The 18,417-nt window shown below is 40.7% G+C and overlaps 1 protein-coding gene across 1 annotated transcript in view; it reads left to right on the top strand.

The window, feature by feature from the left end:
• The window catches only part of ctnna2 (catenin (cadherin-associated protein), alpha 2), a 1,205,477-nt gene that overhangs the window by 999,021 nt on the left and 188,039 nt on the right, over positions 1-18,417 (top strand). Inside the window, exon 13 of the mRNA XM_043699324.1 lies at positions 10,193-10,344. Within this exon, the coding sequence (XP_043555259.1) occupies positions 10,193-10,344 (152 nt within the window). The remainder of the gene's footprint in view (positions 1-10,192; positions 10,345-18,417) is intronic.

Raw genomic sequence — 18,417 nt, 5'->3', positions numbered from 1 at the left:
AATTGAGTTAATGATGAGAATTGATCAAGAATAAGACAGAAACTTGTTTTTTTTTTGGTAATTGTTGAGTTGAAGGTTGATTGAGAGGAATAAAGCATTATCGTAGTTCATCTCAGCAGGTGTTCTTAGATCAGGTACAGTTAAGACAGCTACACTGAAGACAAATGAGCTGCATAAGCTCAAACCTCTGAAAATAATAACCTGTTCCTGCTGCAGGAGATTTTCTTCTTTGTCTGCTATACATTTTATGATTGTTCTTCCAGAACTCTGCTCGGTTTCACCAGCAAAGTGAAGGTCTGTCACCTTCAACCGAGGTTTGAATATAGTTGAAACATTTTGTTGAGGGGGGAGCAAATTATAGGAGCCAGCTATAGATCTTTCAATAAGCTGGGACGGTGGACCAAATGGCCTCTTTAGGTGCTGTACAAGTCCTGTCTTCAGAGGAAATCACAGCGTCAAGGTTGTTAAGAGCAGCATGAATATTATTGTGCTGAAATGGTGAGAGATCCCTCAGGTATTTTAGCCTTCTCAAAATCTACACCAATCAAACATTGCTTAACGATAGATATAAAGGGCAGGTAGAAAACTTTGATTGGGCAGGAGGCAAAAGTTCAAATTTGCATCAGCAGGTTCAGATTTTCCTCTGAATGTCTCAGAACCAAGCAGGCCTCCCTGACCTTCAAGGTCGGGAACCTGTTTTTGCATTCATCATTCATTATTAACATAGCAGCCAACTAGAATTTCTGCCAGGTGGGTGCTCTAGTTTCCTCCCACAGTCCAAAGATGTGCAGGTTAGTTGGATTTGTGGTGCTAAATTGCCCTATCATCTCCAGGGGATGTGCAGGCTCAGTAGATAATGGGGTTATGGGGAGAGGATGGGACAAGGGTGTGGATGGAATGCGCTTCAGAGGGTCAGTGCACACTCATTCGGCTAAATGGTCTCTTTCTCCACTCTGCAGATTCTATGATTCAATGAATTACAATCAAGGGCAAAATCATGTTACGCAAGAACAGAAAACTCATGTTCGCAAACCTAACTATGGAGATACAGTATGTACTGGCAGGGTAGACTTATTCCTCAAATCTCCAGAGATCACAAAATTCTTCAGTTTCTTGGGTCCTTCATAGACAAGCTGTTTCTTTGCGCAGATGCTTACGTGAGGTATTTAGATCATATGCTGTCTGCTTTGGTGTTGAATGCTCAGGTTAATGCCTGGCTATGCCAAATGCATGTCCAAGTAAGACCAGCCACACATGAACATGATTGGGGCAGGCAAGAGGAGCTCTTGATGAAAAGGTCTCAGATGTATAGTTGAAGATGCCAATCTGCTGGAGGATATCATTGCCCAGAAAATGATCTGCACCAACCATACGCAAATACTGTGGCTACAAGACCAGGTCAGAAGCTGGGAATTCTAAGGCAAGTAACTCACTTTCTCACTCCCCAAAGCCTGTCTGCTGTCAGGAGTGTAATGGAATGCTCCCCACTTGCCTGGATGAGTGCAACTTCAACAACACTCAAGAAGCTTGACGCCATTCAGGACAGAGCAACCAATTTGATTGACACCCCATCTGCCACCTTCAACACTCCCTTCACAACTGGTACACAATAACAATAGTGTATACCTGGCTCTAATGCCAGGCTGATGGTGGTAGATGACTGAAGTACTGTGTACAGTTCTGGTCACCTTGTTATAGGAAGGATATTATTAAATTGAGGAGAGTTGGGAAGAGATTTACAAGGATGTTGCCGGGACTTGAGGGGATGAGTTATAAGGATAGGCGGGGACTTTTTTCACTAGAATGCAGGAGGTTGAGGGGTGACCTTATGGAGGTTTCTTAAATCATGAGAGGCATTGATAATGTGAGTAACAAAGGACTTTTCCCTCGGGTAGTTGAGTCCAAAGGGAACATATTTTTAAAGTGAGAAGAGAAATACTTTAAAGGGACATGAGGGGCAACTTTTTCATATAGAGTGTGATTCGTATGTGAAATGAACTACCAGAGGAAGTAGTAGGTGCAAGTACAGTTCCAACATTTAAAAGACATTTGAAGAGGGACATGATTAGGAAAGGTTTACAGAGAAATGGACCAAGCACAAGCAAGTGGGACTGGTTTAGTTTGGGGAACTTGGTCAGCATGGACAAGTTGAATTGAAGGTATGTTTCCATACTATATGATCCTATAACAGTATGACCGTAGATGACTTCCGTCTAGACTCTGTTCTAAGGCTGTTTCTTCAACACTTTCTGATATTTTACTTTAATTTATTGAGAAAGCAGAGCACAGAGATTAAAGAAGAAGGAATCCATACAGAAGCAGTGAACAGGTGAAAGGGAGAAAACAGCATTTAGATAGCCTCTTTTGGCACTGACAAAATTCTATGATTCTATTTGGTCCATCGAGTCTGCACTGACCCTCCAAATGTCATCACACCCAGACCCACTCTCCTACTCTAACCCTGTAACCCCACATTTCCCACGGCGAAACCATCCAATCATTTCACACAGTGAGTGGTTCAGGTATGGAATGCATTGCTTGGAGGTATGGTGAAGGCAGATTAAATAGAGGCATCAAGTGTGCTTTAGATAATTGCTTAAATAGAAATAATGTACAGAGTTTCAGGGAAAAAGCAGGAGATTTGCTCTAAGTCATTTTGCTCATAAGGAGGGCAGACGTGATGAGCCAAATACCCTCCTTCTGCATCATAACACTTCTGTGACTCTGTGAAAGAAGGAGGGAGGCCCAGTTTGGAGAGCAGTCAGGCAGCTTTTTCCACAACATGAAAGCAGTAAGGCAGGAAGACCCTTGGATATTGTTAAAGAAAGTAAAACAGTATATTAAAATCAAAAGCAAGCTATGAATGAGATTAAGTAAAATCTTAATACTGCATAGAATTTTTAAAAAATCTATACTGGAAATGTCAACAAATTTAAAAGAAAATCCAACTTATAACCAACACCGCCTGGATGATAAGACTGCAGAGTGTTCTGAAAGGTAAGTAAAATGAACAGTTTTCCTCCATTCGGTACCCACTCTAAACTAATTCATCCAATTCTCTGCTCCCTCTCTCCTAACTCACATCAAACTACAGTCATCCATCATTCCTGTCTTCACTGACCTACACGGGTACCTACTATACCAGCATCTCAATTTTAAAATTCTAATCTTTGTTTTCAGATTCGAACATGACCTCTTTCCTCTCAATCTCTGTAATGTCCTGCAGCCCTAAATGTCCTCTGAGATTTCTGATGAGAGCGGTTCTTTGCACAGCATTTATTCTGCTCAAACGAAAATAATACCATAAACTGAGGGTATTAAAGGTGTATACATTTCCTTCCCCTCTATATTAGGGCAGGAGATCCAGATCCCTGTCTTTCCTCTGTGGATTCTTTTCAATTTGTAATGATTCCTCTCTGCACACAACCCCTAACCCCTCCTAGTTAATTGCAGAGCCTAAGTACAACTTGAACAAATACAGAGAATCCTAGAGAAACTCAGCAGGTCTGACAGCACCTGTGGAGAGTGAAACAGCGAATGTTTCAAATCTAGTATGATGGTTCTGAGGGAAATATGACAAAGAGTCTAACCGGACTCAAAACATTAACTCTTTTTCTCTCTCCACAGATGCTACCAGACCTGCTAAATTTCTCAAGTATTCTCTGTGTCTGTTTCAGATTTCACCATTCACAGTATTTTGCTTTTAGTCAAACACAACTTGGCCTTGGACTGTGATGTATTTGATACCTGCCTTACATCTAGAAAATGCAATCAATCAGGGCTTCCAAATTCTGGTCAACAAAACAGGCTTTCCTTATTTTTATTGTGCAATTCCTCAAAACTTTGGCATGCAGCCTCATTGAGTGAGCAAATGGTCTTTGGATATTCTGGCTAAGGTTTAGTTTAGCAGTTCTTAGAAGTGTGAAAGTGATTATTAGTGATTTCTTTCAGAAAGGGCTGGATAAACTGAGCAGCATCGGAGGAGAAAGGAACAAAGTTAACATTTTGAGTCCAGTATGACTCTTTTTCAGAACAGTACAGGTCTTGCCATAATGTACCCTGAGATGTTGGTGGAGAAAGTGAGGTCTGCAGATGCTGGAGATCAGAGATGGAAATGTGTTGCTGGAAAAGCGCAGCAGGTCAGGCAGCATCTAGGGAACAGGAGAATCGACGTTTCGGGCTTCCTGAAGAAGGGCTAATGCCCGAAACGTCGATTCTCCTGTTCCCTAGATGCTGCCTGACCTGCTGCGCTTTTCCAGCAACACATTTCCATCCCTGAGATGTTGGTGCCTGGTTACCAACATGGAGGTTATTTGGAGCAAGCAGCAGCCTGAATTTGTTAGATGCTTGCTCTGGTTTCTTTGTTCCAGGTTTCTAAAGTCTAGCTTGTTTGGCAAGTTTGGTAAAATGAGAGGAGAAAGTGAGGTCTGCAGATGCTGGAGATCAGAGCTGGAAATGTGTTGCTGGAAAAGCGCAGCAGGTCAGGCAGCATCCATGGAACAGGAGAATCGACGTTTCGGGCATAAGCCCTTCTTCAGGAAGGGCTTATGCCCGAAACGTCGATTCTCCTGTTCCCTGGATGCTGCCTGACCTGCTGCGCTTTTCCAGCAACACATTTCCAGCTGGTAAAATGAGAGGCTGAAGATGAATGTGGAGTGTTATGCAGATTACAAGACATTTAACGAGCGGTAATCCCCAACAATTGCTATCTCCATGCTGCTTGTGAAAAACATAAAAGATGAAGCAAAATGATCTTGACATTGAGATGAGCTCTCTAAACCAGTCGTCTGATTCCACCACACATCCTGCCACAGCCCACGTCACTCAGACATGTGTAAGGTTCCAACATTCATCGTCACAAGGAACATGTAATGGTCACAGCTATCAATACAGTCATGGGGAGATGCATCCTTATTGCATAGATTGATGAGGGTGAAGTCAATGATGTATCCTATTTTTGTTGGTTATCTCACCATCTGTAATAGATCCAGTCTAGCAGCCATGTTCTTTAGCACTCAGCTAGTATTATTATTTCTGAGCTGCTGTTGGTAATGGACATTGAATTACCCTACCTTGAATGAATTATTACTCCAAGCACTTCTTCCAGGTGAAAATCAGCTGGATTCCTCCTTGTCCATTTTGAATTAATGGTTAGTGCAATGTATCTTCATCCAGTCTTGAGTCAATGTTAAGGACTGAAAAGGCAACTCAATTCCAAATGTATACCAGTCTGCAGCCACCTCTTATAGATCTGTCCTGTCAGCAGAATAACATATATATAGGTATAGTGATGGTGGTATCTGGGAGATTGTGTGTAAAGTATGATTTTGTGAGTATGACTGTGCCTTACTCTATTTGACGAGTCTGCTGGAACGGTCTCCCACTTATCGTACAAGTTGTTGGTGAGAAGGACACTGTAGAGTCTGCAGAATTGGTTAGCCACTGTCATTTCCAGTGACTCACTCAATGAATTATACAATACCTTCAGTGTGGAAACAGGCTATTCAACAAGTCCCCATCCAGACTCACCAACCCATCCTATCCCCAGAACCCTGCAATTCCCATGGTTAATACACCTGGCCTGCACACCACCAGACACTTTGGGCAATTTAGCATCCACCTAAACTACACACCTTTGGATTGTGGGAGGAAACCGGAGCGCCTGGAGGAAACACATGCAGGCACAGCAAGAATGTACAAACTCCATACAGACAGTCGCCTGAAGTTGGAATTGAACCTGGGTCACTGGCACTGTGAGGCAACAGTGCTAATCACTGAGCCAGCATGCCACCCAATGCCAGATGATCAGTCCAGTTTAATTTCTTTTTTGGACTTTATAGTGATTTGATACAACAGAGTGACAGAGTGGGAGTATTCCATCACAGTCCTGACTTCTGCCTTGTAGATGATGCACAGATTTGAGGGGTCAGGAAGTGAGTTCCTTGCTTGAGGTTTCTTAGTCTATGAGCTGCACCTGTAGCCATAGGTGGGCTATGGCTATTCCAGTTCGATTTCTGGTCAATGGTAACACCTAGGATATTGATTTATAGATTTATTGTGGCTTAACATGGATATTGGGTTTGTTGAAATGATAACATGTCTATTAATTTTCCTGAAGCTTTTGTCTTTTGCTCCTTCATCTTACCATATAGATTTAGTTTTAAGAGGTGCTACAGCAAAGCTTACATACATATGACCATTTAAATGCTCTTGGGTTATGCAGAAAACTTGCAATCCTTTAGAAGGATGTAGCACTGTCCTTTGTGACAAACTTTCTCTCTCAAAGTGGAGGGAACCTTGGATAGGTTGAGAGTCTTGGTGTCGCTTTATTGAATCAGCATTTGGCTCCACCATAATTAAACAACTATGCATTCCTGATGAAGAGCTTATGCCCAAAACATCGATTCTCCTACATTCCTGATGAAGGGCTTATGCCCGAAACTTTGATTTTCCTGCTCCTCAGATGCTGCCTGACCTACTGTGTTTTCCAGCACCACACTCTTGCCTCTGATCTCCAGCACCTGTAGTCCGCACTTTCTCCACAATTAAATAATTGTCCTCTATCCATTCTGATTGAATATTAGTTGTATTTCTTGTGTTATTAGGAAACAACACAGCATATATAATATTGATTGCTTGAAAACCTAATACAGGCTGTTTAAGAGCTATATTTACAGATATAAAAGATATATAAGGATATTTAAGGTATATAGTTACAGATTATTATGTAAATAAATTCCATTACGTATGCTTCTTCTGGGCTGCACATGGTATTTGGTCATCAGGTTTCATTATTTGCTAGGACAAATGTTCAGCACAACATCGTGGGCCGAAGGACCTGTTCTGTGCTGTATTGTTCTATGTTCTATGTTCTATCCTCTTCGTTCATTATTGTTTGCAACTCTGAAAGCAATATAACTCAACACAATAATATTGTATGCAACAGCAGAAGCTTAGATATTGGATAGAAAACATTGAACTAGATGTACATTGGATAATGTGGGACCGCAAACTTCATTGAGGAGTTATGGTGGGGGAGTATTAAAATCACTGGACTGATAATCCAGAGACCCAGTCTAATGTTTTGGGGATATGGATTCAAAGCCCACTATAGTAGATGATGAAATTTAAATTGAAAAAATATCAGTGTAACAGCAAGTTTGTAACAATTGTTGTAAAGCCTATTCTGGATCACTAATCCTTCCCTAGTCTGGTGTCCAAACCCAGAGCAATGTTGTAGGTTCTAAATTGACATGGAGAACCTATCAGTTTAAGGCAACAAATCACACCCTATAATGCTATGTCTCAGAACAGGTGGAAGTTGAACACTAATCCACCAGGTTCAAAGGTAGAGATACTATCACTGTACCTTATACTGAAGCAGAAAAACTGAAAGCTGCCCTCAAGACATCGGGTCTCTGACCTGCAGCTTGGAAGTTGCCGTGAAGACTGGTCATAAGGCCTTCCTAGCTCTATGCACTGATTGGTGTCCTGGAATGTCTGTACTGTGTCATGGGACTTAGTTTAGAGTGGAGAGCGTGGTTTGATTAGGATATTGTGTGTGTGTGTGAGAGAGAGAGAGAGATAGAGAGTGTAAGTGCATGTGTGTGCGTATGTGTGTACGTCAACATGTTATGATCTTATACCATTGTCCGAGAGTGCAGTTCAAGCTCAGATAGGAATTGTAAGTTTTATATATGCTTTGCAGTACCCAGAATGCAAACATGATCAAGAAATTCTCTGTATACAAAATGATCACTAAATAATGCAAAGAATTTTTTAAAAAATGTATCTATATAGTGCTTTATGAAGTCGTAGAGAAATTTTACCTACACAGTTTCACCTATTGAAATCCAATAGTAAGTATACCACCAGTTTGGCAGGCAATGATATTCCATTGAGGTGAATGACCAGTTCATATTGAGAACTTGTTGTTCTTTCTCAAAGTCTAGTTGCATCACCCAAAACCGAGTTTGACGTCTTTTCCAAATGTTTGAACTTCTGACAGTGCAGTAATTGCTGTATTGGAATGCAAGCCAACATTGTGGGCTTAAGTCAAGAGAAACAATTCAAGGGAGAAATAATACAGGAGGAGAACAGAAGAATGTGACAAAGAACTGGTAGAGGTCCATGGGGTTGAATCGATTTAATGTGGCTATCTGCATGGGAATTTGCTGTTCCTGATGTACGGCCTGTCTCGCTGGAGAGCTAGTGCTACTACTTGCCACATTCATTCCAAACCCACCCAACTTGATTTAATGCCAATCAGGAATTTATCTTACAGGTGTCAGTAGCCTTACCATGTTGAGATGAAATATCCACCTTCGAAGAAGTGCCAGATAATCGGAGGCCATGAAACTTGAAATGGTTCAGAAAAGATTTACAAGGATGTTGCCAGGGTTGGAGGATTTGAGCTATTGGGAGAAGCTGAATAGGCTGGGGCTGTTTTCCCTGGAGCGTCAAAGGCTGAGGGGTGACCTTATAGACCAAAAGAGAAAATGCTGGAAAATCTCAGCAGGTCTGGCAGCATCTGTAAGGAGAGAAAAGAGCTGACATTTGGAGTCTAACTGACCCTTTGTCAAAGCTAAAAAAAAGGGAGAAATAGGGAGGTATTTATACTCAGCTGAGAGAAGGTGAGTCATGGCTCCAGAAGCAAAGGTAGCAATAAAGAGGTGATAATGACAGTGCATAGAGAGATTATAGGGAGACTAGGAGCTGTGAATGACCAAAACTATGTGACCAAAACCAGTGCTATGTGAGGTCTATAAAATCATGTGGGGCATGGATAGGATAAATAGACAAAGTCTTTTCCCTGAGGTGGGGGGAGTCCAGACCTAGAGGGCATAAGTTTTGGGTGAGAAGGGAAAGATATAAAAGGGACCTAAGGGGCAACGTTTTCATGCAGAGGGTGGTGCGTGTATGGAATGAGCTGCTAGAGGAAGTGGTGGAGGCTAGTACAATTGCAACATTTAAAAGGCATCTAGATGGGTATATGAATAGGAATGATTTAGAGGGATATGGGCCAAGTGCTAGCAAATGGACGAGATATGATTGGGATATCTGGTTGGCATGGACGAGTTGGACGGAAGGGTCTGTTTCCATGCTATACATCTGTATGATTCTATGACTCAATGATTCTAACTCTTCAATACCAACAGTACCACTGAAAGCAGTGGTGAAGGCCAGTACTGCAACAGACTGCAGGATTGTTGCTAGAACCTGCAGGAAAGCTAGATAGCAGATTCACCTGAGTCAGTAAGGGACATACATTGATGGGGTTGGTGGAGGGAGGGCAATTAGTCACAAGCACAGATAGGGGTTTTCACCCACACTACTGGTGAATTTCTCCATTGGCCATTGGATGTGACCTCCACACCACCCTAGCATTAGGTCACAAGCATACACACCAGGGTTTACCCAACAGCTTATCCACCTGGAACGATCAACATTCATCATGGGTTGAATGATAACGAGATGAGACCCTTGAGTGGCACTTAAAAACCTCGAATATCTTCTGGGCAGAAAGAATAATATGATAAAATAAAGGTAAAAAGGATAATAGAGTTGACAGGAAGATAACACTGTCTCCATGCCCCACTTTCAAGCCCCTCTTTCCACTTTCCCAGCTTGTGTCAGTGGAAGCATTAAATTCTGCAATGCGCTGGAACTTGGAATCATCAATTTTTGACTCTGAAGTGAAATTACTATCGTCTGTAAATGTTAAATCTATATGAATAAATAAAAATATACAGTGTGAAGCAAGAATGCACTAGTTTATAGATTCAATTGTAGCTGTAAAATAAACACGCATGCACAAAAGAACAGGGAGAATAAATTAACACATCACTCAAATAATTCCATTTAATTTAATTGATTTGATATTAAAACTTTGATGACTTGCAATGCAGAGGAATATTTAATATTCCACCATCTGCTTTATTTACTGAGCAAACCTTTATGCAGTCAGCTATTTTATTTTCTCTCCATCTAAAGCCATTTATAGTGAAGTCTTTTTTTTAACTTACTTAACAGAATTCTGCAGAATTAATCAGCGTCCAATCTTCACTGCATTCTGTGACAATAAGACAAGCTTGGGTACCCTTTAAAAGAGTGCTTAGGCCTTAAGGCAGGAACAAAGACTAGAAAACAAATCTCTAATGCTTTACTTGTGTATTTTTTCTCTCCTATCCAGTTATGCCTCGTTTTGCTGAACAAGTGGAAGTCGCAATTGAAGCATTGAGTGCAAATCCCCCACAGGCTTTCGAGGAGAATGAGTTCATAGATGCTTCACGCTTAGTTTACGATGGAGTACGTGACATAAGGAAAGCAGTGCTGATGATAAGGGTATGCATACTAACTGTTTACTTCACAAAGAATTTTAAGCAGAAAGGCTGGAGGATTTTTTATAAACCCAATACAAGGAGACATAATTTTAGACATAAGTCACAGCAAGTGTGGCAATTGTGAGCTGATTTTCTTAATATTTCAGACTACTTTCTGTTTTAGATATCATTCATTCTAACTGATGAACTGCTTCCACAGTGCACAGCTCCTTTTAAACTTTCACCAGTCTTTCGTGAAACTGACTCCCAGCTAAAGGAATATTTGAGAATCATAGTCTTGTGTGGGACTTTACATTCTTGATTTCGATTAGATTACTTACAGTGTGGAAACAGGCTCTTCGGCCCCACAAGTCCACACCGACCCACCGAAGCTCAACCCACCCAGACCCATTCCCCTACATTTACCCCTTCACCTAACAGCACGGGCAATTTAGCATGGCCAATTCACCTAACCTGCACATTTTTGGATTGTGGGAAGAAACTGGAGCACCCAGAGGAAACCCACACAGACACGGGGAGAACGTGCAAACTCCACACAGAGAGTCGCCTGAGGTGGGAATTGAACCCGGGTCTCTGGCGCTGTGAGTGCTAACCACTGTGCCACCGTGCCGCCCACTAGTTCTTGAGGCACTGGAAGGGTAGTAGTTTGTAGACTATGACATTGGTGAAGACACAGAAAAAAATCGCAGGTATCTCCTGGCCACATCACCCCTGCTGTATTCAAAAAGTGCAATATGAACCTGGCAAATCAGAGCCATGGAAGAGAAATCTCTTGTGGTCACTTTTCAACATTCAGTGTTGATAGAACCTGCACTACACCATTTTACTTGCCAGACCATCTTATTATGTATTACGACACAGGGTAAACTCTGCTGCTTAATTCAAAACCAATAACACTGAAAAGATTTATCCTGTGCAGTAATTTGTGAAAATTCAATAGGCCAAGAACTAGTTAAAGTAAAAATTAACAACTTTATTTCTTAAAGTATAACAGAAAATAATTAATTAACAACTATTTACAACTCCTTCCTTTCTGTTACCTTCCCTTCTATAATACTGGTCTGATAAAACTCCCGATTACGATTTACAAAAAAAACCTATCTCAAAAACAGGCAGCTTTCGTTTTTCTCTGAATCCTGGTCTTCTTTTCTTCGTCTTCGGGATTTCTGCTTCACAGATTACTGATCGAAAAGGTACCTTTTAAGAGAGCTATTTTTCAGGTAGTCTTTTTACATGCTGAGGCTTGGCAGTTCTCCTCTCAACTGTTCAAATTTCTCCGGTCTTATTCCCCCAAAGCATCAGATTGTGTCATTGGCTTTTAAGATTGTCAATATACTAAATTCAAACTGGATGGGAGTTTGATACTTTTTGGTGTATAATTTAAACTGATTGGCCTAATTCCAAACTGTTTAGTCATTTCCAGGCAACCAGCTACCCAAGCTACCGAAGTAGCTGGAGCACGTTACATTGTATCTTTTTTTCAGAACACTTGGTTCTGTCAGATAGTCCTGTTACTTTTAACTCTCTTAAAGATACAGTACACCCCATATCGTCATAACATATGCCCCTTTGAATTGAGAATATATCTTTCGTGGGGGATGTTGGCATAGTTTGACTGCTAATCCAGAGTATGGTTTGAATTCCATGATGGCAAATACTGATATTTTAATTTAAACAAAATTAGAAATTAAAAACTTGTATAATGGGGACCATTTTTCTATCATTGATTGACATGAAGGCTTATCTGATTCACTAATATTCTTTAAGGAGGAGTATCTGCCATACTTGTGTGGTCTGGTATACATGTGACTCCAGCTCCATGGCAATATAGTTAACTCTTAATCTCGCTTTGCTAGTTTAGGGATTGGGAAATAAATGTTGACGCAGCTAGTGACACAGCCATCCTATAAACGAATAAAACAAATATTGCCAAATATGAGTTTGTACTTCCTTCTTTTTGTAATTTTTGTGGAGTTAAATAGCGCTGACAGATGACTAGATGAGTGACATTTATGGGTTTCCTTATTCTTTATTTTTTTGAATGGTTTGCACCATTGAATGCATTGCTAGACAGCATCAGAGACTGTTCAGAATCATGCATGGAAAATGGGACTGCAGACTGAATGGGGGAGCAGGTTCAGAGGAGCAAGTATGCCCATTCAGCATAGTATTGGCTCGCCCTGGCTAAACAGTTTTGTACTTTTATTCACTCATGGGAGGTATGTGTAACTGCCTGGGCCAGCGTTTATTGCCCATGCCTAGTTGGCCTTGAGAAGATGGTATTGAGCCGCCTTTTTGAACCAATGCAGTCCATGTGCAGTAGCTAGAGCCACAATGCTGTCAGGAAGCAAATTTGGGCTTCCAGTGATGCTAAGGGACAGGTGATATATTTCCAAATCAGGATGGTGAGTGGTTTGTCAAGAAGATTTGCAGGTAGTAGTGTTCCCATGTATCTGTTGCCCTCATCCTTCCAGTGGTCATAGGTTTGGAAAGTGCTATCGAAGAATCTTTGGTAAATTTCTGGCGTGCATCTTGTAGATGGTACACACTGCAACTACTGAGCATCTTTCCCTGGAATTCTCTCCAGAGATATAATCACACTCCAAGCCGCTTACCATCCTGACTTGAAAACATACTGCCGTTCCTCTAGTGTGGGTGGGCCAAACTCCTGGAATTCCCTCCCTAATGGTACTGTGGGTCAATTTGCAGCACATGGACTACAGTGGCTCAAACCGGCAGCTCACCATCAACTCCTTAAGGACAAATAGGTATGGGCAATAAATGCTGGCCAGCCAGCAATGTCCATGTCCAACAAGTGAATAACAAAATGACCACCAATGGTGTGCTTCCACACTCTTGCCATTAAGCACCCAACATGGCCAACTTCACAATCTTCTATCTATCTGCACCAGTCAGAAAATTAATAATCACTTTTACAGTGATAAAGTGAAGTTTTTTCTTACACAGACTTTGGAACCCTCTTCCTGAAAAAATTGGCAGAAGCAGAGTCTTGAGCATTTTCAATGTAGAAGTAGATAGATTCTTGGTAAGCCAGGGACAGAAATGTTATTGGGGTAGGCAGAAATGTGAATTTATGATTACAGGCAGAATGAACAAACAGTAAGTCTGATGAATGAGACTCACTACTTCTACTTGTCTAGTAAACTTCAAATAGAGTTCCAGTCGAACCAGTATGTTCAAGTTCCAGTATAACTGGTTTGTCTCCGGATCAGCTGTGATCTAATTAAATGACAGAGGAGATTAGAGAGTCTGAATGCCCTATTCCTGCTCCTTGGGTATATGTTTCTGTATACCTGATTGGATGATTTTTGACTATCAATCTGACAACCATTCTTTTACTTCTATCATTTTTATAACTAATAAAAGCATTGTTCAAAGTATATGAAGAAAATAAATTTGAACTGTAATCGAACATGCTGACTTTACTCACATTTATATAGATTAAACTCCATCTGCCACTCCTCAGCCAGTCAGTCCTTCTCACCAAGGTCTTGTTGTATTCTGACATAACCTTCTTCGCCGTCCACAACACCACCAATTTTGGTGTCATCTACAAAATTGCTTCTATATCTTATGGTCATATAAATTTCACACCTTGAAATTCTAGAAAGAAAGATACACGTGATTGATGATTGATGATACATATGATTATACCTTTTTGAGCTAGTTTCAGAAAGGGCATCAACACCATATTAGTCTAGAATGTCTGGAAGAATCATTTTAAATTTAGAGCAGTAACTCTTTCTATCTCCACAGATGCTGTCAGACCTGCTGAGCTTCTCCAGCACTTTCTGTCTTTGTTCAGAACTCCAATATCCTCAGTATATTGCCTTTATTTAAGACTGGAATGTTACTTCTGTTCCCTTTTGAGACAAGAGACTGGTTTCAATTCGCAAAAGAAGCCAGGTGATCCTAAGGCACGCTATGTTTTCAGCCTTTTTTGGTTAATTTTAGGAAATAAAGAATAAGTTTGAAATTCAAAATATACTGGGACATAACACAATGGATAAATAACATTGAACAGTATTAAGCAAAAGGATTTGCTCATGGATACGTTGCAGAATGATTTAATAGCTTGTGGTGAATGAAAGACAGCAAATAGAATCCTGAAGCGTATAGTACAGAAAATGGAATATAATTCTTTTAAAAAGGCACAAATGCTGTACAGTCCTAGTCATCGTATTATGACAAAGGAGTCCAGACATTCTAGATTGTGCAGAGAAGAGCAAGTAAATTAATAGCTAGGATTAGGCAGCTGAATTATGAGGAGCAGGTGCAGAAACTGGGAATGTTTACACAGGAGGAGAAAAGACTCAGAGATAATCTTACTGAAGTTAATACTTAAAGGGCATTGACAAGATAAATATTAATTAGTTTAACTTCATCACATACTGAACAGCATTCTTCATTTTATAATATGCACTTAAAATATTTAACTATAGGTTTTAAACAATGATCCACCTCTGTAGGAATTCCTCAGTGTAGTGTTCAATGCCCAACTATTTTCAGCTGCTTCGTCAATGGCCTGCCTCCAGTATAAGGTCAGAGTGGGGATGTTTGCCCATGATTGCATAATTCAGCTTTCTTCACAACTCCTCATGTTCTGAAACAGGGGTTTGATATCCAAATATAGCAAGGCCTGGACAATATCAGACTTGGGCTGACAAGTGGGCAACTAACATTCATGCCACACAAATTTCAGGCAATGACCATCACCAACCAGAGAGAATCCAGCCATTGCAACTTGACATTCAATAACATTATCATCGCTGAATTCTCCCATATCAACATCCAGGGGTTACATTGACCAGAAGTCATGTAAATACTATGGCTTTAAGAAGGATGAGAATCCTGCAACGGATAATTTACCTTCTGACTCCCAAGTGCCTGTCCACCGTCTGCAAAGCACGAGTCAGGAGTTAATGGAATATTCCCCACCTGCCTGGATAGGTGCAGCTCTGAAAACACTCAAGAAACTTGAAACCATCTAGGGCAAAGATGCCTGATTAATTGGCACCACATTCTCAAGCATTCACTCTCTCCACCACTGATGCACAGTAAAAGCAGTGTGTACCATCTACAATTTGTACTGTAGAAATTCATGAAGAATCCTTTGACAACACTTTCCAATCCACGACTGCTGCAATTTAAAAGGACAAGGGCAGGGGATACATGAGTACACTATAATCTGCACGTTTCAGCTGCAAATGGACTGAGGTAGGAATACATAGAAATATGTGCCTGCAAATTAAAAAGAGGAATAAGCCATTTTGCCCATCATTGACTTTCATTTGATAAGATCATGGCAGATCTGCTTGTAGCCTCAACTGTATTTTCCTACTGACCTTGATACCCTTTGTATTTTATTCTAATTAAGGATCATAAATTTTCAAAAGCCCTGTCTCCACCACTCCCAACTCCCTCAGGAAGAGAATTCCACACATTCACAACAATCAACCATTTTTCCCTGTTTCCACCATAAATGGGAGACCCATTATTTTTAAACTGTTCAGCATCCACCCTGTCAAGCCCATTCAGATTCTTATACGTTTCATTAGGATGACTCCTGGTTCTTCTAAACTCCAATGTTTAAAATGGAGGAGGATAATGTCTTTGTGACGAAGTGCACATGGAGTGCATACAAATTGATGAGAATTATTTGAGGAAGTAACAAGCAGGATTGATAAAGGGGAAGCAGTGGATTTAAGGCACAACAAACTTTTAACCAGCATCTTATAAACTGGCAAAAAATGTATTCCTCAAATACTGGAACTTAATGGTGTGATCGCGATCTCCACTATGTCTGAATAGTCAGTTGAGGGTGTAAAGGAGAAGGCTTTCTGCTGGTACATTTTATTTAAGGCAAAGTTGCATTATTATTTAAATGATTTATGCAATACATAAGATATGACAGTGATTATGTATCCCCTGTATTAAATTTCTCTAACTTTATTGTGTGTTTTTACAGTGATTATGTGAGCCTCTTGATCAACTGGAATATTTGATAAATGGTGCAGTCCTGGTCCTATAGGTGCTGGTTAATAAATGTTTGCTATATTTGAGTTTTCAGACAATATTTAATAAGGTTTCAAAGGTTATGCTACTTAATAAGAGCCCTTAGTATTATGAGTTGTATATTCATGGAACTGTTTCAGCGCAGAAAGAGGCCATTTGGCCCATTGAGTCCCACTCAGAACCAACCCCTCCACCCTGTCCCCATATTTACCACAGCTAACCCACCTCACTTACACATCCCAGGACACTGCAGGGCAATTTGCCATGGTTAATCCATCTAACCTGCATATAATAGTATGGATAAAGGATTGATTCACTAATAGAAGACAGACAGTTAGTTTAAGGGAGGCATTTTCAGGATGACAACCTGTAACTAGTGAAGTGCTACAGGAATCAGTACTTGGGCCACAATTATTTACAATATATATTAATGACTTGCATGAGGCAAGTAAACGTACTATAGCCAGGTTTACAACGATACACCTAAAGGTGGGAAGGCAAGTGGTGAAGATGACAGAAAGAGTCCACAAAGGAATATGGACAGATTAAGTGAGTGGGCATAAATAAGGCATATGAAATATAATACAAGAAAATGTAAGGTTATGCACATTGGCCAGAAGAATTGAGGAGCTGCATATTATTAAAATGGAGAAAGACTGTAGACAGCTATGGCACAGAGGGATTTGACAGTCCTAATGCATAAGTTACAAAACGCTGGCATACAAGCTTAAATAGTAACAGAGAAGATAAATATTGGTCTTTATTTCAAAGAGAAAGGAGGATAAAAGAATGGAGGTTTTGCTATAATTGTACAAGGCACAGGTCAGACAACAGTTGGAATGCTGTGAACAGTTTTGGGCCCCTTATTTAAGGAAAACTATGCTGGCATTGGAGATAGTTCAGAGAATGCTCACTAGGTTGATTCCAAGAATGGAGGAACTGTCTTCTGAGGAGAAGTTGAGTTGTTTCGGCTTATACTCATTAGATTTTAGAAGAATGAGAGGTGACCTTATTGAAACACACAAGATTCTTAGGGACTTGACAAGCAGATGCAGAGAGATTTCCCCTTGTGGGTGAGTCTTGGACCAGAGGGCATAATCTCAGCAGAAGAGGTTGCATATTTAAGACAGAGATGAGGAGGGTACTAAATTTGTGGAATTCTTTACTGCAGAAGGCTGTTGAGGCTGGAAGGGCAAGACAGTGGAGTTGAGGATTATCAAACCAGCCTTGATGTGGGACAGTCTTGATGAGCTGAATGGCCTGGCTTTGCTCCTACGTCTTATGGAGCAGAAGCTCACATTCAGGGCTGATAGGGCACTGACGTTGCCAACAGTCTGGTTCAGTCTAGACACTGACTGGGATATAATTGCTCCTTGGATGCTGCCTGACCTGCTGCGCTTTTCCAGCAACACATTTTCAGCTCTGATCTCCAGCATCTGCAGTCCTCACTTTCTCCCCTAATTGAATCAGTGGCAAGGTTATGGGCTTATATAAAGAAAAGCAGATAAGGTCTTCGATCTTAAGCTCAGCTGCAACAGATTGAGCTTCACCTACAACTGAACATCAGACAACCATCTTTTTATTATTTCACTTAGATTCTTTACTCTCTGGAACAAGCTACTGAGACATGATCTGAATAAAGACACAACAGTCTTCAATCAGGGACTGCGACAAAATCCTAATGGAAGTGGGTGTTTCTGATTACAGGAGCTATGTTGCTCGTTAACTGAGATTGTGATACATTCTTTGTAACTTTGGAATGTCTCAGCTGATTTGAACCATAGGACCCAGAACAATTACAGAAAAGGCCATTCAGTCCATCTTGGCTCCAGCACTTGGTCCAAAGTCTTGCAGATTAAAGTGCTTCGGGTGCTGATCCACGAGTTGAGGGTTTTTGCCTCACCTAACTGGACAGTGAATTCTGGGTTAAAGTATTTTTCCTTACATCCCAGTCTCCCCAGGCAACTTCCACAGCTAACTTCCAAACCCCAACAACTGCTGAAAGCTAAACTACATCCCTGATTCTGTAAGTCTGACT

This window comes from Chiloscyllium plagiosum, chromosome 1 (assembly GCF_004010195.1).
Source record: "Chiloscyllium plagiosum isolate BGI_BamShark_2017 chromosome 1, ASM401019v2, whole genome shotgun sequence".
Classification (NCBI taxonomy): domain Eukaryota; kingdom Metazoa; phylum Chordata; class Chondrichthyes; order Orectolobiformes; family Hemiscylliidae; genus Chiloscyllium; species Chiloscyllium plagiosum.
Note: the sequence above shows the minus strand (reverse complement) of the source record. Positions and strands in the feature narration are given on the sequence as shown.